This window comes from Micropterus salmoides, unplaced genomic scaffold, assembly GCF_014851395.1.
Source record: "Micropterus salmoides isolate LMB-PRFRI ecotype aquatic unplaced genomic scaffold, ASM1485139v1 Ms_hic_scaffold_7, whole genome shotgun sequence".
Taxonomy (NCBI): Eukaryota; Metazoa; Chordata; class Actinopteri; order Centrarchiformes; family Centrarchidae; genus Micropterus; species Micropterus salmoides.
In genome coordinates, this window is record NW_024044459.1 from 8,615,745 (window position 1) to 8,641,651 (window position 25,907).

Consider the following 25,907-nt stretch of genomic DNA (forward strand, 5'->3'; position numbering starts at 1 on the left):
TTTCATCCCTAGACCACAGGGGCTTCACAGATATAATAGTTCGTTCATTTGTGTGTCCTAAATCCTCCTCTGCCCTCGAACACAGTTTCCCGCAATCCTCCAGGACGTTACACCTATAGGTGTGAACTCAGCCCGTGGCCCCAGCTTTCAGCTATGACTGGTCAGTGACCTGTGACCCGTGACGGCACCTGATCAACAAAACCCCAGCACAACTTCTGCTATCTCTCTTGTCTCTGGACTCGACAACAGCAGTTGTCTCTTTCAGCGAGTCCTGTAGGGCTGTCGCGATAACCGCAAAATTGAAAAATCGCGTAATAGCTACGCCAACCGCAGAGGATGGCACTTCCTTAAAGAGACAGGAGCATCTACAGCTTGTTTCAGACAGATGTTGAAATGAAGGCCTTCATGAAGAGCCAGTAGAAGACAGAAAATCATTTTTTGGAACTTTGAATCATGCAAAGCTGCAATACATGAGTCACAGAACTACAACATAGGACTCGAAAAGCAGTTTGATAGGTCTCCTATAAATACTATCTGATCAGAGAATAAGTAAACAAGATTACAAATCTGACCAGATATTTGGTGCCAACTTTCAGTGCTTGACAGTTTTTGATATTCGATGCTGCTGAAACATTTCGATTAAGGTTCAGTACCAAGCCCAAAGTACTGTAGTATCAGTAGCACTAGTAGCAGAAGTATTGCAGTGTTCTTTCTCCTGCCCGTCTGTCCTGTTGCACAACTCAGCAGTGTGTTAATGTGACACCACCCAGCAACAGCTTGCAACACAACAAACTCCTCCAGGGAGGATGGGGGAATATTTCTACTGCTGTGTGAAACCTCATATCTGCAAATGGTCTGTTTTTCAGAGCTAAAGCAAAGGAAACTGTTAGAAAAATGGAAAAACACCCAAAATGGTTTCTTTCTAATGGCAGTGATGTGTCCCCCCCCCCCCCCCCCCCCGTGGCCAGTCTGCTCTTCTTCAACAAGCTGCATATTTCCAGAAGTAACAGCAAGGGAGGTGACCTTTTGTTCTCAAAGGCAAAGTCTGAGAGCAGACAGCAAAGACACACACACGCAAACAGATGTGAACACACAATTAAAACACACTGCATGAGAAACTCCTGACACTCAAACTCTTATATATATATATTTTTTGTCCTTGTTGCTGCTTGTGTTGTTTCTGATTGTTACAGATGGGACTTTAACTGAAAACTTTGTTATTTTTTCAGCATTAGGGTAAACTGGGTTACTCTCTGTAAGATCAGAGAGGATGTGTATGTATTTATCTCACTGACATTTTGTTTTCTTATAATAAGTTTTGTTTTCTTGCAATTATGAATTAATTACTTCATCAGCGAAAAGAAAACAGATCGTGAAATAATAAGAACTCTACAAACAAGTTTGATTTATTGAGATCATGAAGTCACTTCCTCATGATAATGAGCAATTCTCTTAATTCATCATCTGGCCCTCATTACAAGTAAAGCACTGGTTCAGAGTATTAGTTATCTAATAATGTTAAATATTGCTGCACATAAAGTGCTCTCTTCAATAAAATTAATAAAATACTGAATGAAATGATCTACAGTCCAGAGATTGAAAATACCAGCTGAGGGAGTAAAGCTTTACCAGTCGACCAATATTTCAACCCTCACCTATGATCATGAGCTGTCTGGGCTCAGATAGGGCTGTCTAACCACAATATTAAAAAACTACTACTGACATGCCAACTGCAGGGTGTAAAACCTCAACAACCGCTATACCTTCTTGTTTTATTGTATTGTTGTTGCTTCTTCATGGGCCATCCGTGATCTAACTTCAAACTTTATCCTTTGTTTTACTGTTTATTTTGTTGGTTGGCTAACTTGGCGTTAGCATGTTGCGCGTCTAATGTGGCTAGCAGGTTGCCCATTTTGGACTTAAGTTGTAAAGTAATATTGAGGGACAGTCAAGAGAAATTGTGTTACGTCTCATTTCAAGCTCACTAAATAATGAGTGTAGCAGATTGGATGACTGTTGCCTATTTTTTAATGTTGCTTTTTGTGGAACTTTGGTTATACTACAGTGCAGTTGTTAGTTGTTAAAGTTATACAGAAACGCACTGTGGTCCGCACCACTATTCCACTTTTTCTTGTGCTAAAGGATCTTAAAAGTTTTTTTTTTATGTCTGTGCAAATGGACAGCTAACTGTAAAAGATTTTTGCCAAATGTCACAATGAAACAGACAACTAGACCAGTTGATACGCTCTTAAACAGATTTATTTTTCTTAGTTTCATGAAGGAAAGCAGTGGATAGCCACAGCGAACCTCACTGCTGTTAAACAACATGTGTTTCTGAAATGTTGTCTTGGTCCACAGAAAATTAGAGCTATTCTGTGAGCCCAGAGAGGGGAACCTCCGTCTGCCTGGGGGCTGCGCTCCCCAAACCATCATCCAGTTTTACAGCACTTCCTGTCCCTTCAGCCAACCTTTTACACCACTGTGTAAGACACACTCATAACACAAACAGCTGTGGTTTGAAGGATAAAACTTTGGCCCTATTTTGGTCTTGAAGTGACTTGTAGGTACAAAACGTTTTGGTAGAGAGTGCTACAGGAGGACAATGTTGGAAATTTGAGTCAGAGTTGGAGAGAGGAGTGTGTTGTGTTGGAACAACGTTAGGATACTAATTCTTCTCCACCATTTCCTGCACAATTTCAGAGTTAGAAGTGTCCTTGAGCAAGACTTCTGTTTCTTGTTAAAAACAAAGGATCACTGGGAGTCACTCTTAGGTGTCCTTTCCATGATGTTGTCAGAAACCTCATAAAACAAGCACTTTCTGACGTAATTTTTAACAGGCCAAATTTCCCTGTAGGAATACATCGCAGCCAGTTCTTGGCTGCCGGCTGAAGCCATCTATTCCACGGATTTTAAAACTTTTTGTACCTACTCATACTCAGACCCAGGTTTGAAAATACAGAAATTATCCTTAAAAGCTCCCGTAATAAGCCAAAATAAATGTAACACCTACACGCTAGGGGTGGGAGAAAAAAATCGATTCTTAGATGCATCGCGATGTGGACGTGGAAGATTCTGACTCGATTAACAAATGTCAAAGAATCGATTATTTAAATGTTATGGATAACATAATGTTGACGGAACACAAAAGGCAGAACTCGCAGAAGTGAAGCGCCTGGACCATCTGTGGCGCGCACATAACAGAGAGACAAGAGAGACCAGCGTTCCCCCTTTATTAATTAACCATCCTACTTAAATGTCACACAATCATTAGTATCAATGCGCTGAGCAAAAAGGCAGAACATGACGAAAAGTTAGCGCAGAAAAATATTAGCAGTAAGTTTTAGTCTGGTAGTAAACGTGCAGTGCAGGTCACAGTGTGTCAGTTAATAAAAGTCTGTAGTTTCCCCAACTTCTGTAAAAGTAAAGACTGTTAGCGCTAGCTAACATCTCCCCTGGACAGCATGTTTTTGGCTGTCATGTAAAGTTAGTTAAATTATTAACAAAGTAATAATAATTATCTCAGCTGTATGTCATTAATACCAACTTACCTACTTGTCAAGGGTTGAGAACATCAGGTACAAGCTTAGACTACACTGGTGTACACCTCTGTCCTGTCCACACACTGAACATCCTGATAATTATATTTCAGTTTTCAGAGGAGTCTGACAACTGGTTGTTAAAGAAATGAGGGACCACGGAGCTGAGGTTAATGAAATAAATTAGGGTTGTTAAATTGATGTTTCTTTTGGACTTTAATGCACAAATTAAATGCTTAGTAATTATCCAGAAATCCTGTATAGAAAAAAAATGATGCATCAAGATGCATCGATAATCGTTTTACGATTGCATTGCAGCCCTCTGAATCTTAATCAAATCGAATCGTGAGGTGCCCAGAGATTCCCACCCCTACTACACGCGTCCACACAGAGCAGAGGCTGTTGAGGGTTTACTACAGAGACACTTTAGCTGATGATACACGGGGGCAATTTTTTGAGCAATGTCGCTGGTGGCAAGTCTGACTATGTTTTGAACAGATAGTGGCAGAGTGGTGGGGGAAGGGGATTACAGTAGTAATCTTTACTCATTACTATTGACGGCAACATTGCCCAGCACCATTGCTCTAAAAGTTGCTCTGTGTATCATCAGCTTTAAGTAAAATATAATAGAAAAATAGAAAAAGAAACACAGTCCTTGAGCCTGTTTGATCTTTTAAATGAAAGTCAAGGTTAGCCTCAATAACCACTTCTGCTCTGACTGATTCTAAAACTGGAAAACAGAACTGACTCAGTCAGGAAATTACCAGCTGCTAATTAGAATCTGGTTCATTCTGCTCAGTCAGTGATGAAGTGCAACTCTGAAACTACAAACCAGTGAACACTGATCTGCCACCTTAAGGTTTGGTTAAGTTTACGCAACTAAAACTACTTGGTTTTGTCTTTTTATTTGACACATCAGAGTAAAGCGACTGACACGAAACCCAAAAAATGGGTAAAGGCAAAGGACAATGACATGTAATAAAGGTCCCTCACTAAAATAAAACCTGAGAGACTGCAATTCATTGTACACATCTAAGACCACAACATCACAAGGATGTCTTGCTTTCACTTTTGATGGCTTTCTTTAACCTCTTGAACTCTGATACCCTCAAGTAGGTTCAAACACAAATATATCATGTAATATTCAAGATGCCATTTTTTAATAGGGAAATACAGCATTTTAGAAATATTCTAGATGTCTTGTGCATAATTTTGAACACATTTCCCTTAGCTCTACCTTGGCATGTTTGAAAACTTCTGGATCTCCGCTACAAATTAAAATACTTTTTGCATGTCATCACTAGAACACACGAGGAAGCATCAAAAAATGACTGATTGTGAAGCTTTGTAAACAGCCTGTCAATCTGAGAAGAGCCAATTCCGTCCATTATGTGTTGTTTTTTTAGATTTACTTTCAAGGTTTCCAAACATAAGATCTCTCATACTGTAGCGCTATATGATAAATTTCACTCAAATGTTTTATACCAGAAAACTCTCTTCATGTAGCACGAGGTCTGCTCTAACGATGGAAGACAGTTTTGAACACGAGCTTAATTATTTAATGTGATTTTGCATGGATATGCTATGATTGATGTTGATCATATCAACCAAACCCAGCCTTTACTGACAAATATAAACCTCAGGTATTATTCACAAGATGTTTACACACCAGACGTTTCCTCCAGAAAATTATTAATTATAGCGAACATTAAAATATTTCTTACTGCAGAAACTCAATTACTGCAAACCCAATCAATCCACTAATCACCTGCTGAGCTGAATCTGACAGACCCTGATGCATCTCATCCAGTGTATGATTTATCCATTTTCCCCTGAAGCTTAATGAGCCTAATATTCTTTATTAGCCAAGGTGCGACCAATATAAGGCATTGCAGGAAACCCTTATTTGACAAATGATCTTTCATAATGCAAATATAACACTGTTCATTTTAGTCACACTTCAACAATATGATGCAGTAAGGTCAGAACATGTATAATGTTACTGGGATACAGCCTGAAGAAGACATGTCAACCGTCAGATGATATAAGAAAATATCTGGTGTCATAAATCAAAAAGCTTCAGGTCAGCCTGAAGCAGGTAGGACAGACAGGACGAAGTGAAACAGACTGCTGCATCTCTGCCAAAAAAATCCTTATCACTATTCTGACTGAAGCCAGAGCAGGATCAAATTCCTCTTCTTATGTAACAAACAGTCCGGTCCAGTTTCACGTTCAGCCTGCACTGCTGCATATAACACAGACAGACTGGAGACCAGCCTGGTAACCCGCTGGCTTCAAAGTAGACTATTTGTAAACGTTTTTACTAGCCAGGTAAGGAGCTTTTGATGTTTTTTTTATGGTATCAAACTAACCTAAAACGTGTGTCTGCTTCTGCTCTAAATGCACCGATCCCAGACTACAGGCAGGAAAAGTATACTCGAGTCGTAAATGACTCTTAGAGCAAGTTTAACACATGACACTGACATACCGCACAATTTTCCTCTGACAGCGATGGTCTCAAAGACGCAGGGCTGTTCAGATAAACACAGACGACACAGTCCTGTATTAACTTTATTAATTTAGTTATAAATATTAGTTTTCTACCTTCTGTCTCCCTCCCCGGAGCAGACTGCCCGAAAGTTAACGTCCTCGACTTCACACATGTTCTCCCGCACAGTCCGACACGAACTGCCGCTGCGTTTAACCCAGCTGACCGACCGGAGGACAGCGGGCAGACAGGGAGCTACTGCGCATGTCCGCTGGAACAACTACTTTAATGTGTTTTAATCGGGATGCTTTGTTGTGAGGCATTATCTAGGACATCTGGGAGTACAACTGTTCATAAAATCATTCTCTGTCGTTAGTTCCTAATATAATTTAAATCGAAGTTTATAGAGCAGGTTAAAAAGACAACACACAGACTTTTTCCGGGACCTGACTGCATCTTCTCACAGAGTAATAATACTTTGTCACCTGTCAATGCGCTGCACTTCCTGCGAGCCATTCTTAGTCGTTGTTCTTTCGGTTTTGCTTATGGTGTCTCGCTCTGTTTGGTCGTCTTTGTGGCTGCGAGCTGCTTCAGCTATCGAATCCATCAGCACGTACACGTCCTGCGATGAAACCCCTTTGGGGCCATCGGTTTCCATGTTTGAAGGCTCTCTTACAAGTCTAGCAGTTTCTAAAGCATCCTTTCTCCTTGACAATGCTGTTTGGCTCTTAAAAGGGTCTGCTGAAGGATCATTGGAGCAGTTTTCAGGTGCTGAGGTCAAAGGTGAAGCCCTGCTGGGTGATGGGGTGGCAGGCAGCGGCCGGTCCAGACTGGTCAAACTGCGGCTGGATAGGGCACTGAGCAGAGGAGAGTCTCTGACATGTTCCCCCGCTTTCCATTGACTCTGCCCTCCACTCATCCCCTCCTCCTCTTTGTTTTTTTTCTTTTTCTCCTTCAGCCCCTTACAGCTCTTCTGCTTCTGGCTGCGAGGCACAGTGCCCACGTGTGTGTACATTTCGTTGGATCGAGCGTAGCTGGGGCTGTGGAGGCAGGGCTCCATGTCATCCACCAAATGGTCCACCTCTGCTGATTTGGCACTACCAAGGCTCCCATCATGCTCTTGGGCTGCTTTGATTTTGGCCTTCTCTGTCGGGCGGCGGATGGAGAGATTGGTGAGGCTCCCAAACCATTTGAAACCTGTAGAACAGGAGGTAGGTAAATAGGGTTGCCAGAAACATTCCTTTATCAACATCATTAAAGGGACCTTTAATAATGAATTTAAACTAAGTTAACTAAGTTTGGTATTTTTCAACCTGGACCCTAGTTTCCCATGTTTTGTGTCTATGTGACTAACTGGGACAACAATATACTAAATTTGTCCACTACTGAGCGAGCACGCTGCTGGTGGCAGCAGTGAAACATGCAGGCTGCAACCCAATGCTTGCAGGCAATTGTGCCCCATCAAAGTACGTCCTCTGCTTACGTTATGTTTAACCAGAAGCAGTCGCTTTATTCCTTTCGTCAAAGCCACCAGACTCCTTTGCCAAAAAACATAATTTTTTCTCTGTGGTCTACCACTGCTTCAGTGGCTTGTTTACGTAATAGTGTGACTTTTGTGTTTTTAGCACTTTAAAACACCAAATTCACACAATAACCCAAACAAACTAACCGATCAGTGCAGCGGTAGACCAGCAACTCCTGTGTTCTGCCAGATAATTTTTTTCCTCACTTCTCTTTGACGAGAACAATATAGCCACTGTTTCCGGTTAAACTAAAATATCTTATTCTTTTAAAAAAGATATATCTCTGTCTCCAGGGCGCAATTGCCCGCAAGGATTTTGTAGCATGGACTGTTTCGCTGCTGCCGACTGCCACACACTCACTCAATATTGAAAAATCTAAACATAAATGTTGTCCCTATTAGTCACAGAGACACAAAAACCTGTGAAAAAAGGGTCCTGGTTGAAAAATACAGAACTTTAAGGTGTCAATGTGTAAATTAAGACTTAATGACTTGATGATATCAAAAATAAGAGGGTGGAAAACAGAGAGCTGTTTTCTCACAAATGCCAAATACAAATCAAACTCATTATTTTACTATTTATATACACTACATATAAAATCAGCCAGTCTATCATATTTTACTCTGGACTCTTTGGTAGAGAGTTAAACGTCATGCAAAATATTTACAAAAGCACCTACATTTGCGATATGTAATACACGATACGCAACCTGTGGTGCCTGAAAGACTAGGTGCTGGACAAAAGTACGTGAGAAAAATACTTGAGCTTGCACCCAAAACATCACATGGTGGTATACTAATCTTACTAAATCTTTGTAGCATGTTTTTCTATTTTTCACAGAGCGAAACATCTCCGCAGCTGTTGGAAAAATTGCCTTAAATTCAAGGCTCAGACGTTTAAGGTCCCCAAATAATTAAATTCTAAATGTGTCTTCAGATTTTAGAGGCAGCCCGATTCTATATAACATGGAAAGATGTTATCGGACACAAGTTTGCATTGAAGTTGAAAATATTCATTAAAGTGGTTCTGGAGGGAAGTAAAAGAATGAGTTGGGGTCACACAAACACATTCACACACAGTATGTTGCCAGCTAGCTTATTGCTTCATCTGTGCCGTTGTTTAATTCATTGTGTGAAGGAGATTTGACACGGACTGCATAACCCAGCGGTCAAATTTGTTTTGCATTCAGTCTGAACACACCATAATAACTTTCGAAATCTTCTGTCATTTCATCTAGGGCCGCTATCACACTAAGGTTTTCACTTCTCTATGATCAGCTCGCCGAGCAGTAGGCAGCCCATTGTAGCAGCTCTCTCGCTTCTATTCCTCGTTTTATGACTCTTGTCTACTTTTCATTGTTGTTAATTTCGAGCATTTTCTGTAAGCTTCACTGCTGCAACATTTTAGTTCTAGTGGAACTGGCTGGGGGAGCGCCTTTCTGTGTGGAGTTTGCATGTTCTCTCCGTGTTCGCATGAGTTTCCTTCAGGTTTCCGATTCAATGAAAAGCATGCATGCTAGCTTAATTCCCTTGACCAAGGCACTGGCTTGCAACAGATAGACCAGGTAACTGCACACTTCTCCTGACAAGTAGGATGGGTTAAAAGCAGAGAATAAATTTCTCTAAGGGTGGTGGAGGGTATTTAAGTTTTAAAAGGATTCAAAGGCTTTATTGTCATATGCAGAAATAAACAAGTTATCAATGCAATGAAATTCTTAGTTCGCTGTGTCTCTACCTGGTGCCGTCAGTTATTCTTTTGTTGTAAGCTGTTCTTGCTTACAAGTTAGGCGTGGAGCTGGAGTTCCTTCAGAACACACAGTGACGTCAGTCTCGACTTGAGAGTCGATCTCGAAAGACTTCAGAATTGACTCGGACTCGAGGTGCGGGACTCGTGAACAATGTTTATTGTGTTTATTAAGCCTGAGGACAAACTGTTTTCTGCTTTGTAATAAAAATGACTGCCTCATCGTTTTCTAATCTGTCTTTAAGAACACAGAGTCTATATCTCAAACTTCATACTGAATGACAAAGTGCAGAAAATTACTTACTGTTCTTTAAAAAGATAACATGTTTCATTCAGTAAAACAGGAAAACAACGTGTTCCTTTAAACCTTGTTAACAGAGCTGCTTAAAGAAGGCAAAGCCAGACTATTGTAAAAGAAAAGTTTGTAGCCCTCTAATCTGGTATGGTATCCATTCAGGGTCATGCTCTCAGTCAAGTAATACATTTTAAGCACAATTAAAGAGTAATGTTGGACGGTTAAGTCACCAGCAGCTGCAAACATTTAATTTCCACTTTGTCCTGTGAAAAACAAAAATGTTTTCTTTGCCTTGGAGTCATCTGAGGAATGTTTTTGTACCCTCATCTGCATCTCCCGTTTCTATTCTAAACTGAAGCCCCTCAAGCTCTCAGCAGGGTTTGATTATGTTTCTGCCCCAGGGACCTATTAGACTCTGAAAACACCAACAGATATTTATTTCCTCAGCTAAATATAGACTAATGATTTTGAGAAAGAACAGGGAGATGATGGAGATACAGATGCAAAAAAAGCTGCATTTTTATTTTCACGTTGAAGCCAGCACATATCTCTGCTGTTATGGCGTCCTGCCAACTTTCACTGAATCTGTTTGTTCATCAAGTTTCAGGACCACGAAAATATTCTTAATATTTCTACCACAAACCCCAGACAGTCTTTAAAGAAGCACAAGTTAAATCAGACCAGTTTATCTTTTAATTGGGTAAATTCTTCTTTACCCAACATTGAACCTCTACGAAACCAGGTGTTGACATGAATGTCACTGCATTCTTGACAGAGCCAAGCATCATCAAAGTCCATGTAATCCAATGTTACCTTATTTGTCATTGAGCTTCCAAAATGACCAATACAAGTGTTTTGTGATCCAACCGATCGTTGCCAGGACAACTTGTGAATTATTCTAATGCTGTTTTCTAATCTGCCTCCTCATTGGAGGGACATTGTGGGAAATACACTTCCTCTTTCTAGCGGAGAGTTAGATGAGAAGATTGATGCAACTTTCATATCTATACATTAAATAAATATAAAACTTCAGCCAGCAGCCGATTAGCTCACTAATTAACCAATGAAACAAACAAGTTAGAGGTGCTGATGATGGGAGAACGGACAGGCCGAGAGTCTACAACAGAGAAAGATTTAGCTTATTAGCTGTGTTACACCGTCCAGTTTTATTTAACCTCCTCTGTCAGAGTGTAAAGTGCTTTAACACACAGTTATGAGACAATATTACAAAAAGGTTGTTTGTGATGAGGACAGTCTCCTAAGATCCCGAAGGGCAGGGTTTGAGTTACGTGGGAGCCAGTGGGAAGAGCCATGAATGCAGTAAAATCATGCATCTGTGAGGGTCTCTAATTCATTTATCAACAACCATTATTTTGAATCACAATGTATCAATAATGTATTTTTCACTATAATTAGTACGTACTATTACTTACATTAAACAAGATAAACAGACTTAAATGAACACACTTTCTTAATGAACTACGTCTACTTTCATTTTACCATAATGGGCGGAATTGCGGTCTTTCCTTGAGCAATAGTCTTTGATGCCATTTTTCAGGCGATTAAAACGGATTGCCTAGTGTGAGTAGGCCTACACTCAATTGTAATATCACAGACATCTGGGACAAGTAGTGGACTGCTGTGTGTGTGTTTGTGCGTTGGCGTGTGTGAGGGAGAGGGAAATGTTGAATCACGTAATAAGCAATGATCTCTCACTCTCTAAAATTACCATTGAGACTGAATAAAAAGTACACAATTTATTTACAGGAAGATTACAAATGAGTATGGATTACAACCACAGAACAAACAGAACAAAATCCAGCTGACTAGTCTTCAGTCCCCCACACCCATGGGCGCCATATAGAAGGGAAAAGTTAGGACAATTCCAAGGGCCCCTGACTGACAGGGGCCCCCAAAAATAATTATAAACTAATATCAAATTATACATTATATATACCATCATCATTGAGTATAAATATATTTTAAGTATAATAATAAAATGAATGATCTCTTTGTTTTAACTTGTTTTTGGCAGTAAAAGTTAAAAATCCCCATTGACAAAAACGTTAACCTCCATATTGACCGACCACCCTCCTGTGTCTATATGAAATGGTTTAGTCCTACAGCGCACACATCAGTGACAGTGTTTAGCTGAAGTACGTAGATGCGGCAGAAATACAGTGATCATAATGTTGCCTAGTAAACCAAAATCTGGTTTTCAAAAAAGGAAAGAGAGAAAAGACAAAGGAAAGGATGTCAATCTGGAACCCAGTTTTTCCCCAAGAAAGGTGGGTAGCCTAAAGTCCATGAGTGGTGTTAACCTGTTGGCTTATTGTCCACAGTGAAATAAGCTAGCTAGCTGCAGGATCGCCGTACAGGGGTAAGATGGCGGCCATGAGACTTGCCACAGTACAAGCAGCGTTCCTGTCTGTCTCGTTATTTGATTGTGAAGTGTCGTGCTTGATCCAGCACACTCGCTCGGAGCTCTTAAACCTCAGATACACTTCTCGTAGTGATCTATGTCCATCCACGTCCCTGCCTTTGCTAGGTTCAGGAGACGCCCTTATCGGCCACCGCTTCCAGCCCTCTTGTTGTCAAATGTGAGATCTCTTCGGCACAAAATGGACGAACTTCAACTTATGTTACAAACCAACAAAGACTACAGTGACTGCTCTGCCATCTGCCTGACGGAGACCTGGCTGGATCAATCAGTACCCGATCAAGCGGTAACACCTCCAGGCTTCACATTACATCGTGCTGATAGATCACCTAAACTATCGCACAAGTCGAAAGGTGGGATCTGCATAATGATCAATGAACGCTGGTGTGCAAATTCTACAGAACTCGTCCATGTATGCTCACCTCACCTGAAACCTACATAAATATGCGGACGATACAACTATTATAGGACTCATTCCCAACAACCAAGAAACTGCATACCGTACACAGATCAACCAGGCAGTGACCTGGTGTACAGACCATGATCTTTTACTTAACACATAAAAAACAAAAGAACTTATCATCGATCTGAGACGTCAGCCATCCTCCAAAACACCTGTGCTCATTGTTGGCGAACCCATCTCCATCACTGACACATTCAAATTTCTTGGGATACACATCAGTAACAATCTTAAATGGAAAATCAACACAGATAATATCTACAAAAAAGCTCAGCAAAGACTTTTTCATCTTCGACAGCTTAAGAAGTTTAGAGTAAGGGCTCATCTCCTGCTCCGCTTCTACATGGCCATCGTCGAAAGCATCCTCATCTCATCCATCACAGTCTGGTTTGGCAGTCTTGACTCATTTTCCCGGAAGAAATTACAGCGTATCATTAACAGAGCATCTAAAGTTAACAGTTCACCCTTACCATCCCTTGAATCACTCTATCACAAACGGACACTATGCAGAGCCCACAAGATAATTTCTGATACTTCCCATCCTGCACACTTCGCCTTCAAACTACTACCCTCTAGGAGGCGTTACAGGACAATAGCCTGCAGAACAACTCGCTTTAAAAACAGTTTTATTCCAAAAGCGATACACAGTCTGAACTCTGATCTCTGAACGCTGAGGACAGTGGATTAAGCATGACCCCTCATGTATTATGTATTATATATAGTAATGTGGTGTCTGTATGTACATGTATGTTACTTTATATGTTAATGTCTAAATATCTATTGTTTAAATGTTGGAACCTGTATCAAAAAGCTGTACTGGAAACCAGCCTGGCCGTGTGGTCATTAAATTAAATCAATCAATCAATCAATCAATCAATCACTAGCATTAGCCTACATTTCATCAGTACAAGGAAACCCCTTTTAGCAGACTAAAAACTGATGAGTCAGCAGCATCCCAGTCTCCCCATAACTGTAGCCTCCCTGTCCCAGTGAAGAAGGGGAGCAACATAATGTGTTAACGGCAGGCCAGATAGCATCATTCCAGGGAGGCTGTGGGGAATTCTCTGTCTCTCTTGCTCTTAAATATGTTAAATATTTAATGACAGAAATTCAAACACAAATTATTTTCTCACATAATGATCATTATGAAATAAATAAAATGACAAAACACCTTCCTGTCTGGATGCTGGACAGCAGCTTACCTCCGCCTGCGTGTAAGTTAAAGACTATATTAAAATAAACCAGTTTGATAGGTTAATTTAGATTGAATTATGGCCATTAAATGACATCTATAGATACAGACTTTATTATTCCCATCATGATTGGCAATTTATTTGAGAAGCAAATAGTGAACTGCATCCTGTATGCAGACTTGCATGTACAAATCAACAGCAGTAAATATTGTGCTAGTACTAATATTGAACTACAAGAAGCCAGACACTTGCAAGCCTTTAATTAGAGTTATGTAAAGCTTTTGATGGGACGGTTAAGTCTTAAAGAAGTAGTGACAACAGCTGTGCAGAGGGGGTCAAATTAGATTTTTTTGTCACAGGGCCCAAAATTCCTGGCGGCCCCCCTGCCCACACCAGCTTTGAGTGTTTGTGCTAAGCTAGGTTAAGCAAATCCTGGATGTGTACTGAACCCGCAGAGATTATACTGTAGAAACTGTACTGGACAAAAATAGTACCATTTAGCATCAAGAGTGTGTCTTTTTTGGGTGGAGCAAGTGGAAGTTGATCTCCACCCAAAGATTCCTGTTAGCAGTTATGATTCAGAGATGTTTTTATCACTTTTTAAGGAAAACACAAAGGTAAAGATGTCGATGTGACTCTAAAATCAAAACTTTTCTATGTGTTTTTATTGTAGATATAGGCTTTTGACATCCTGTCAAGCTCAGCAGCACAGTGATTTGTTTTCTGTTCTAAAGTTTCGGTCCTGGCCTAACTGGAGTGAATGAACGTGTTTCAGATGCATCATGGGTGAAATTCAGTGTTAAACAAGGAACAGCAATCGCGTCAAACAGCAGAAGAGAAGCACAGTAAGCTGTTGTCCTTTCAGCAGACATTCGCTGTCTTTTCTTAGGTCAACTCTGCACTCAGCCAGGCCGCTGTCCATTCAAACTGCACAAAGACACGTCTATGCTTCATTTACAATGGACCAAAAAACTGTTTGTAAGTGGAACAGTGAACAAAGAGCCAACACACACACACAAACACACACATTCAGTGAAACAAGTGTCAATAGATCACATTCTTTTATAGGATGGAACAAACAACTTGCAATCATTTTTCTGATTCAGCATATAACACTATCTCCATTTATTCTAGAAGCAATTTTCCAGTGGTGGAAAGTAATTAAATTACATACAAGTAAATTTACTTAGTACTATACTTATCAGGTACTTGCTTTTCTGCTGCTTCACAGTTATAGTATCTCAAAATTATACTTAAGAACATTACTTGAGTTAGTTTCTTTCCACCACTGGTTAGCAGTGTGTGTGCGTGTGTTTGCCTGAAATGTGTTTTTTTTTCTTCTTTCCTCTCTCATTAATCACCTCACGACCCCTCACATTTATCTGGTGACTCGGGTTAATAAAGTAGCAGCTACAAATTAATAATAAATTAATTAGATTTCGCTGCAATTTTCTCTAATGATAATTTGATTATCATAATTTAATTGTTATGACAATAACCCAAACCCCTCCAAATATTCCAAATATATTAAAGTAATTCATAACTTACTCAGTTTTTGTTTGCTCATGTTTCAGTCGCTGAATATGATGACTTCCTGATACATTCATAAAAACTCCTCCACTTGTTGCTGCAGTGTGATACTGGGCCACATGCTTTTTACCCAACAGAGTGAATCTGCTTCCTGTCTTCTGAACACAGCGGAAGCGATGGGGGTGAATAAGTTGTTATGTTTCGTTGATGCAATGAAGTGACAAGTCACTTTCTGACTCACTGGAAATGTTTGACAGTCAGGAGCCACTGGATGTTTTTCAAAGAATAGTTTTGACAGGATTAGCTATAGATTTCCACTCGAAGGCCAGAGAAAGTCATTTTGATATTAATCAAATGTTCATCCTTCCCACTCAAAAAATGTATACTCACCTGAATTTAACACACAGGTCCAAGTCTTCTTTAAGACTTAACTGTCCCTCAAAGCAACCACACCCTTCAAATTTATACTGTTTATTTACGTTTGAAGATTTTATTAACATTAACATGAAGGTTTAAAGCTTTTTTCACACAGTAATTTTTTTATTATTATTTTTTTGTCCCAAAAGTAACTGAAACATATTAAGTCCAAAAGTCCAATACAGTATTTTAAAATGCTGTGTGAAGAAATATTCTACTTCATACTCATACATAAGTTTACTTTGCAGATTCAGATGGTTTGATAAGTTTCCCCAGGCTGAAGAGCGTCATGTCTGTTTCCAGCTAAACAGATAATCATGTAATCTTTGACTGATCTGAGAGCAGGAAAATCCCCACAATGGAAATGAGACACACTTGGTCAGACTCTGTTGGTCAGAAACTGTTTACACATTTAAGACATCATAAATGTACCTATCTGACACAAGGACAGTTTATCTCTTTTTCTCTTTCCCTCCTTAAAATGAAGTATTTTACCATTGTGATTTTGCTTGTCAAATACTGTCAAACACTTCCTCCAGGTAAGGGCTAATTATGAGTAAATTTGAAATATTTTATGTCAAAATAATTTATACGTTGCTGTAAAAGATGACTTTTTAGCACATATTGCTCCATAGTCAGAAGAACTAGAGCATATTGTTCACGTCAAAACGTCATGTTTTAGCTCCCTCTCTAACCACTTCCTCCAGATGTTCTTAACCATGACACAATCAAGAAAACAAATTGCACACAATAACTCTTAAAATATTTTTTTCTTTCATTATTTATCTACACAAATCAACATCTGTTTGTCTTGAGGGCCCACATTAAAATGGAAAGACATTTCTAATTCAAAAACTAAGATGGAATCAGATAAAGGTTTAATAAGAAAATGGGACACAAGAAAAACAAAAATTAATGTTGTTTAATTTCTTAAACAAAAAGTACAGATTAGAAGAATTTCGCTTACTGTTTCAAATCATTATTACATTATCACATATTACAGGTACCTGACTGAAGATATTGGAAAAAAGACTTGAATCTTTAAGTCTTAAGTTGAAAAGATTGAAGAAAATTATCAGTAATATTTCATGAAAATGTGTAGTTATATCTGTGTATATTGTGGGTTTTTATATATTGACATCTTTTTAACGAATAAACAAAAGTTCTCTCTGGAAGTAGAAGGGGCATTATGGAGTTTTCAGCAGCCAGTACCGGTGCGGTTTTAAGATTGCAACCAGGCGTGTGCTGGTACGCGTGTTCGCTTGAACTCATGAGCGAGTATTATCCAAAACACAACCGCTTTCATCCAGACAACAACATCAACACCGGCATGCTGGCTGTGGCTTTTCTCACAGTTCAGGCTCTGTTACTTCAATGTACCCGGCTCAGAGGCAGCTCAACACCGGCTCCATACCTTTCATACGGCGCAGCGAGACACCAGCATTTTGGCACAGTACTCCCGGAAAAAAAAGACAGTGTGACAGCGGCTGTAAACAGACAGGGAGACAGCTTCACACAACATGCTGGAAAGTCAGGTAAACTCCCACTGAAACGTTACAGTAATATTTTTATAACTACATAGAGCCCCTTTTAACTTGCATCTGTAATTTGTAGTGCAGTTTGTCAGGGGGGCTGGAGCCTTTTCCAGCTGACGTTGGGCGAAAGACGGGGTACACCCTGGACAGGTCGCCAGTCCATCGCAGGGCCAAAATAATATCTCACTTTCAGTTATTTAATAAAACCAGGGCCAGAGCAGAGTATTTTGTACTGTAACAGCTCAGTAATGTTACAAAATATACTAAAATATTGAATATGTATGCACCTATTAGTTATGTGAATGTTACTCAAAAATAGTATTAGTTTTGCCTACAACTTGTAAGTGAACTCCTCTGGCTTGCTGCTGATATTTTCCCTCTTTGTCTTCTGTCTGTCAGATTAAATAATAATAAGCATGCTGAATGTGAGCAGGCTCTCCTTCAACAGAGAGAAACATAGAAAAAGAAAACATGGAACCACAACAGGAGGGCATTTATCACTCTCCAGGCTGTGTGGGTAGAGGCACAGAGCTGTCAACATCTTGCTACATTTCCTGTCAGCACTTCCTGGTGAATCCCAAAACCAACTGAGTAGTTATTTTACATGTAATTTCATTGAGATTTAAAGTGTCATTCTTAGAAACAGCGTCATGATGGTTGTGAAAGATGCAGACAAACTGTATCCAACAATGAGCATAAGCAATAAAGTGAAGGAGCTGATCCGGTATAAATATTCCCGACAACTGTCGACCACAGCACACAACATCTATGGAAGTTCTGCAAGTAAAAAAGAAATGTTAACAGTGACAAAAACTAAATATTTTACATTACTTATTATGAGATAATAGGGAACAGTTTTGACTTTGTAAGTCAGAGTTATGTGATAATAAGTCAAGATTTTGACTAACTAAGCCTTGAATTTGATCTTCATCTAATTTTATTTTACTGGCAGAAATGGGCTTCCATACGCATTTGCCACAGTTAGTGCTTTTGCCTATTAGTTGAACACAGTGCTAAAGTACAATACTGTACAAAATTAAAATTAAAAGCACAGCTGAATGTTCAAACGGTGCTTTAAACGGCACTTATTGTAATAGCTGCTGGAGTAATTGTGAAATCTTTCATCTTCTCTCTTAATATAAAGGTCTGATTTTTCCTCCCACAAGATGTTCAGCTCTCAGTTGTAAAATTCACATCTTGTAATGTGTGTCTTGGTGGCAAATTTGAATATTACAGGTTTATTATGGAACTATTACTGCTTTAATGTGCGTTTCTGCATGTTATGTTTGGAAACAGGTGTATTTAATGCACAGACATGAATCTGATATTGATGTTCTTATTCACTCTAGCTAGACCAAATAAGTGAATAAGTTAAAAAATAAAAACTCCTCCTTGTGCACCTTCAGAAGTTTTTCATAACCTTTCACACTGACTGGCCTGTTGTCAGATATTTTACCAAAGGAAAAGTAGCAGTATCACACAGTAAGAATACTCTGTTTCAAGTAAAAGTCCTGCATTCAAAGTGGAATGAATGTAGAAGTACATTAAGTCAAGTACTATACTTCTATTGTACAAATCTAAGGTACTTTATGTGATCCTTTTCTTTTCATGCCATGTTATACTTCTAATTCACTACATCTCAGAGGAACTATGTCATCTTCTATGCAAAAACATTTCAAGATTTACTTTTCCTTTTAATTATTTGAATAATTTGAATGCGTGTTGATAACGTTGAGGTTTTGACTATTGGTTTGGAACAACAAGCATTGTAAAGGTGTGACTTTGGGCTCTGCATTGTGATGGTATTTCTCACTATTTTCAGAATGTTTACAAACCAAACAAACGATTAATGGAGAAAATAAGTTGCAGCCCATAAAAATGGTTCAAACTGAACTTCACCTCAGCAACTACAACAGCAAAATCCTGCTTTTAATGCTAATGTTGAAATATAAGAGTAAAACAGCCACAGGGGACATTTTACTGCACTGAGTACTTACAATAATTCATGTACATTTTCCTGGTTATACTTACATAATTTTAATTAAGTAAAGTTTTCATTTCAGTATTTTTACAGTGTGGTATCAGTAGTTTTATTTAAGTAAAAGACCTGAAAACTTTCTCCAAAACTGCTCATTAGGCAGCAAAATGGTAATGCTACGATATCATATACGATATCATATACTATATTATTTGATTAGTATTTATTAATACAAATACTCAAGTAAAGTACAAGTACCTCAAAATTGTACTTAAGTACAGTACTTTAGTAAATGTACTTTGTTTGTTTCCAGAAGTGCCTGTTTCTGGTGTTGAACTGTGTTTAAGCACAGCTGGCAGACATGACATGACTTTCTGTCTGCCACAAAACAGTTGTTGTGTCGTCTGAACAAGGACGGCTCAGAGTCACATCAGATGAATGAAGACTGTATGTACCAAGCAAATCGTGTTACAGTTCACAAAAATCACATAAAGAAAAGTGAATGAATAGTTATGAATTTGAATGTCACAGCTGTGATCTTATTTATCAGATTGTTCAAATTTGAGCTTCTAGGATCCCACTGCTGTGATAAATAAAATATCTTTGCTGCACAATTTAGCTTCTTACAATTAAACTAAATGGGTGACTAAACTTAAATATTCAAGGACTTCAGTCACTCACTCACATAAACACACCACCACAGAACCATAGTTTAAATGTTACTAAGTTCACAATTGTAGATATCAGTGTGTCTGTAATGGTCCAACAGTGTTCATATTAGAGCGTGAGTGCAACACAATGTTGTTGTTTCTTTGTAGAAATCTTCCAATGTTGATTTTAAAGCAAAGACCTGAATCACTTGTTGCCTGTATCCTGGCCGCTGTTCTGGATTTGGACACTAGGTGGAAGCAGAAGTCCTAATAAAGCAGACTCAAGTAAGAGAGTGAATGTTAGTGGTGAAAGATATTTTTATCAGTTGCTGGAAACCCCCCCACAGATGATGTGTTAAAGCAGTACTTTAGTTCATGGGTTTAAACTCTATTGTATTACTGTTGCCATATGAAAACCATGTGTGTTTTTTTTTTACCAGAGATCAGTCATATTGTTTGTGAAATTATCTCATGTTTTACAACAATAGCAACAATCCCAGAGGACTGTAATTGATAATTTCCTAAAGTGTTTTAAATGAGTATTTGAGTATTTCTATTTTATGTTACTTAATACTTCAACTATTGCACTACATTTCACAGGTTAGTAGTAAGTATTTTACTTTCACGCCCCTACAGCTATATTATCACGGCTGGAATTGCTGACAAAAGGACTCAGAAGCAAGACCACACATCACGGGCAGTTGAGCGGAGAAGGTTTCTTTACTGACAGGTAAAGTTTGGTACACAAAAAGTCAAAAAGCCCAGAGTTCATGTAGTGTTGTGGCGTTGTGAAACAAGGACAAACACGGAAGGAGCAGCCACAAGAAAAAGTAGTACATATAAGTGTATTATGCTGTTTTAATAAAAACAAGGATAGTGATTTGAAAATTACCTCTTGTCCACAGGTACTTTTCAAATAATTGATTTACTCGGCAAGAGCCTGGAATACGTTCAAATCAGACAGTCGGTCCCTTCACTGCCTCGGACGTGCAGAAAGTAAAAATGTAAAATAAAAAGTCCCAAACCCACAATTGTTTTGGTGTAGTCAAGGTAACAGCAGTAGCAACTGAATGACATCACACAACAATGGCAGTTCCCATGGAAGCACACACTGTAAATGGTAAACCATAATCTAAATGACAAAGTAATAGTAAAACTTGTTCTGCATGTAAATTGATGTAAAAATATTTTTTCAATGTTATTGGGTAGCTGGTTACAGTAAACAATCTCTGAAAGTCATCTTCTTGACCCAAAAGTTATTCAGGAAAATGTTAAAAATGCCCAGAAATGTGAAAACATTTGGATATATACTTTTAAAGATTACCAACAGATGTAGTTAGAAGGATACAGAGTTAACGAGTAATGAATAGCCTATATGTCACTTGTTTTTAATAAAATGGACATCTTTTAATTAACACCAATTGCACTGCTGAGGGATTAACTGTGCATAAACTTGCCAAGGAAACATAAGTTTGTCATGGTCAGCAATGTTAATTGTTTACATTTAGTGTCCTGCACCACCATGCAACTGAAACGCTTTGAGGTGGGAAGGCGGATATTTCAACTTGGAAATTTCCCAGTTCTGACCGGTATGGAATGCAGCATATGTATAGTGAGAGTGGATGACGAGACACAGGTGAGATGAATCAGGGCGGGGCAGGTACACAGGGACAGGAAACAAGGAAACTGAAATGAGAACCAAAAGGTGAGTATAGGTGAGGGCGGGGTGTTTGAGCCTGTTGGGAAGTTAAGCCACCTCTTGTTTCTCAGCAATCATAGACAAAGTTGGTCATGTGACCACACATTTTTAATCCATTTTACTCACCCTGTGATGGAGAGAGGCCCATGGAATAAGTGATAAGCACATTTAAGATAAAAAAAATGTTTTTTTTATGTTCAAGGAGTCCCTGTTGTTCTGTCTGAACAATTACAGACAGGTTTAAGAAAACCTTACATGTGTTAGTGCTTTAGGAAGTTACAATATGAGGCTATACTGTTAGCATGACGTTGCTCTAAACTGTTGGATGACACAAATTTGTTAAAATGGCAGGGACGGGGTAACTTGAGCCAAAAGACCTGGGGGAAGTTAAGCCAGCTATTTTACTGTAATTTTACATTACATTCTTCTGCATCACCGAAATGATATGACATTATGCATTTCAGACCAGAAACCATCATGTCATGCTTCTATAAATGGAGCCCAGACAGGCTACAACTCCTATTATGGGTTGGACAGAGTAGTGGGAGAGGTTAAAACAGTTATAAAAATAGCCGTGTCCATGAGGACTAGGCCTTAGATGATCTTGAAGGTGAAGATGCTGGATGTGGAGGTCCTGGGTTGGTGCGGTTACACATGGTCTGCGCTTGTGAGGCTGGTTGGTTGTACTGCCAAATTCTCTGAAACGCCTTTGAAAACGGCTTATGGTAGAGAAGTGAACATTCAATTCAGCTCCGGTGGACATTCCTGCAGTCAGCATGCCAATTTCACGCTCCCTCAAAACTTGCGACATCTGTGGCATTGTGCTGTGAGATGAAACTGCACATTTTCGAGTGGCCTTTTATTGTGGCCAGTCTAAGGCACACCTGTGCAATACTAATGCTGTCTGATCAGCATCTTGATATGTCACACCTGTGAGGTGGATGGATTATCTCGGCAATAATAAAATGCCCCAAAAAATACCCAAACTCAGTAGGGCTGACCCCAAATAGTCGAAGATTTGATGCTTCGATGGGAGGAGCCTGATTTGACTGTCAATCTCACAGTCAAAGCTTCGCAGCGAAAACAAGGATCGTGCCATTTTATGCTCAATGTCGATTTTACATAGAACTACCAGTTTTCTCCCAATAAGTTAAAATACAGCCTATTACAATATACATTTCAACGTTTAATGCTGTAAATAAACATGTGAAAAGAAAGAAAATGCTTTTAAAGTGTGTTTATAAATCCAAAATTGTAACCCCAACCCTTTAGGAAGGAGGGTCAATGAACATGTATGTGTTTGTGTATGTGTTTGTGTATGTGTTTGTGTTTGTGTGTGAGTATGTAGTGGCAGCGGAGGAACACTTGCTGTTGAGACGGAGCCCCAGCTTCACCGGTGTGCCCAGTTGTCGGCACCTCGCGGGACGTCCGGATCATTTATCACCATTGATGAAACACACAAAGAATATATCATTTTGAACAGTATTTGAATTAGACCCGCGAGCAACCTCGACGTGCATTTAACTGTCGGCCGCACGGCATGCACGCAAAACTCGGCACAAGAACGGTGAATGGTAAGCAAGCAGAGAGGAAATGGTCAACAATAAGCTCCAGTTTAGCTGGAAAAAACTTACAGTGGCTAATGAATAGAGACTGCAGCTCTGCAGCTTCTCAAGATTAAAGCGGAGCTACCCTGTGTAATCCCCCCCCCCGCTTGCAATTGAAGTGCACACTATTGCACAAACACACAGGCCTACATGATTAGGCAAGATTTGACAATTCTGATTCAACTATGTAAATCCTTAGTCGGGGACAGCCCTATAACTCAAATGTAGTGTGTTGGTCCAGCCTCATTTTAGAAGCAGATACACTGCATGAAAACAGGACCATTAAATGATTTTTATGCGCACAATCAGAGAGGACTTCACTGTTTCAGGACTAAGCTTTGTTCAGAAGAGAAGTCACGGGAGAGTCTCCTTAAAATCGTCCCTGAAAGTATTGTGATGAAGGAGGACAGACCTGTCTGAACCATCTGCCAGTAAAAAAACATGATATCTGACAGGATGTTGTCAAGGTCTCTTTTTCCACAAAAAAAACCCATGAAGAACATGAGGACATCTGGTTGATCAAATTAAAATGTGTCCCCCAACTAATGTCACCATCTGGCCCACTGAGCTGTAAACGTGCACATGATGGGGGGGGGGTTGTTGAATAAATGCTAAATCAATGCACATTTATCAAGCACACGTTGCTACTTTCCTGTAGCAGTTGGCGAAAGTGATTCTGAATGAAAAACAGGATCAGGTCCTGATCAATCACAGAGGATTATGCAGTGAAAAGAGCATTATTCATGACCTGATTCCATCCTGATCCACTCTCTCCCCTTTTTTCTACCTTCTGTCTGCACCACCCAGGCACGCTGTTTAAAACACTGCTGCTAGAATATAAAGCTGGACCAGAAGAGAGACACACACTTGAAATGTTGCAAAAAAAGATTTTAGGCTTGACTGAGGTGGAAATGTTTTGATAAAAGCAAAATGCAACAAAGATCAATAAATCAGAAAATGGCGAGTGTTATGACGAAGTACGTGAAGAAAACACCCACTGAAGAAAACATCAGATCTGTGTGTAGCGATGAGGAGGCTGTAGCCGTCCTCATAATAACACATGAAACAAACACAATGTCATATTTCCATCATGTTTTCTAAAAAAAAATTCTCACCATTTGAGCTTTGACTGGAGCTCTTTTAATGACGTCATCTCATTGTGCCCTCTTCTTCTGCAAAAGCTTTATGGCACCTGACTGGAGAGTTAGCGTAACCAGCTGTTTATCTCGATGAACCAACTCCCAAAACTCGCAGTAGTGGATGGAAACGTGCATACATTCCCCAAAAGATTTATAGGGTGGAAACCTGGCTTCCATGTCAAGATCAAGGTCAAGGTCAATTTACTCGTCACACTCAATCTGTGAAAAAGTTGTGCCTCTGGAGGAGATTCAAGTCTGAGAAAATAACCCGAATTGGAGGTGCGGGGTTTGAAAGACTTGAGTCCAAGCAGACAATCTAACAAAAAATGCCATCAGGTTGCTTTGTGGGAATTGTAGGATCCAGTGTTTTTGGAGCTGCCACCAAGGCTGAATCCAAATATCTGGACTTTACCGCACTGAGAGACTCGCAAACTAACCTTTACCTCTGAAGTCAGAGCTGGGTTAGTCTCAGCCTAGCCAGGTTAGCTATTGTCATGCCGGTTGATAAAAAAAACGCATTGTACAGTATTTACTCGTACTAAACACTGTAGCAACACGTCCACAGAAAGCAGCTGGACAGCACTTTGTGTACGAACATTTCTATGAGTCACAAGTACACAGAAGTGATGATAAACTGTATAAATTACAGCTTTCACTAACTATTGATACACCGACAGCCATCTTGGATCACAAAGTCTGGGCGGTTCTCCTGACTTCCCAAGTCAGAAATCCGACTTCAGGAGGCGTTCCCTTTGAAATTTTGAACTTTGAACTTGGAAATTCCGGCGTCAAATGGAACGCACCACAAGTCTGCAGTGGGCCTGGTGCAAATTTCACTAGACCTCACTTAGAAGATAGTTCATAGCAACATGGATGTGACAATCTAAAAGAAAAATAATGATAACAATGTCGCAGAACAGTCTGTGTTTGTCTACATTTTTCTTATTTTCAACAAATCCTCCAAAGAGAGTAACACCAACAAAGTGTTAGTCCATCTCTCAATAATTTCTGACTTCCTGTGGATCTCAGCTGTAAGTCCATTGGTTCCTACTAAAGACGAAGATCTTTTAAATGCATAGGGCTCTTCTCATAAGGCACAGCAGCGTAACTTCATTGATTATTTAAATCTCCCGACATGCCGTCAGGATCGATCAAGATCTAATGTTTATTAATTTCTGTGTTCTTCTATACATCCAAAATGTCTCACAAAGGCCTGGTTCATACAATGAAACTGTTTGGAGTAAAGCAGCCGTCCTCCTGATCGATCATGAGCTCCATCAGAAGCCAGAGGTATTTCATTACAGTTATTTATTATTCCCACGCTATTTACTGTGATATTACTGCGCGCATGGAAACATTTAAAATCACTGAGAGCAGTCTCTCAGTAAATAAATCGTTAAATAAATCTCTGGGACCATAAAGTCTGAATCTAAAGAAAACTCACGCATCAGTACAATTGACAAGAAAGAAATCACCTGGAAAATCTTCTGCTGCTCGACATAATTTAAAAGGCAATGTAGCCTACAGGGAGGTGGAGGTGGAGAGAAATGTCCATGCGGGTGCAGAGCTCTAAATCTGAGAGAATAATTAGTTGAGTGTGTGGCGGGGGTTGAATATTTATGTGTACATGCAGATTCAGATAATGTCAGAGACGATCTGCGCATCACACCAATT

General features: G+C 39.5%; 1 protein-coding gene and 1 long non-coding RNA gene across 4 annotated transcripts in view; one reads left to right on the plus strand and one right to left on the minus strand.

Moving 5' to 3' along the window:
* Positions 1–15,351, minus strand: part of sh2d3cb (SH2 domain containing 3Cb) — a 34,659-nt gene extending 19,308 nt beyond the window's left edge. The window contains exons 1-2 of one of the 3 annotated variants that reach the window (XM_038703848.1): positions 15,227–15,351; positions 6,510–7,221 (exon numbers count right to left, since the gene is read on the minus strand). In XM_038703848.1, the coding sequence (XP_038559776.1) occupies positions 6,510–7,221; positions 15,227–15,245 (731 nt within the window). In that variant the 5' untranslated portion in view covers positions 15,246–15,351. Of the gene's footprint in view, positions 1–6,140; positions 6,282–6,509; positions 8,125–15,226 lie in introns of those variants that run through there. The other 2 variants (XM_038703847.1, XM_038703849.1) reach the window with 2 other exon arrangements.
* On the plus strand, positions 5,686–13,350 carry LOC119891887. Its single transcript, XR_005442491.1, has 3 exons — positions 5,686–5,867; positions 6,983–7,235; positions 12,134–13,350. It is a non-coding gene; the product is annotated as an uncharacterized LOC119891887 (long non-coding RNA).
* Positions 15,352–25,907: the final 10,556 nt, after the last annotated feature.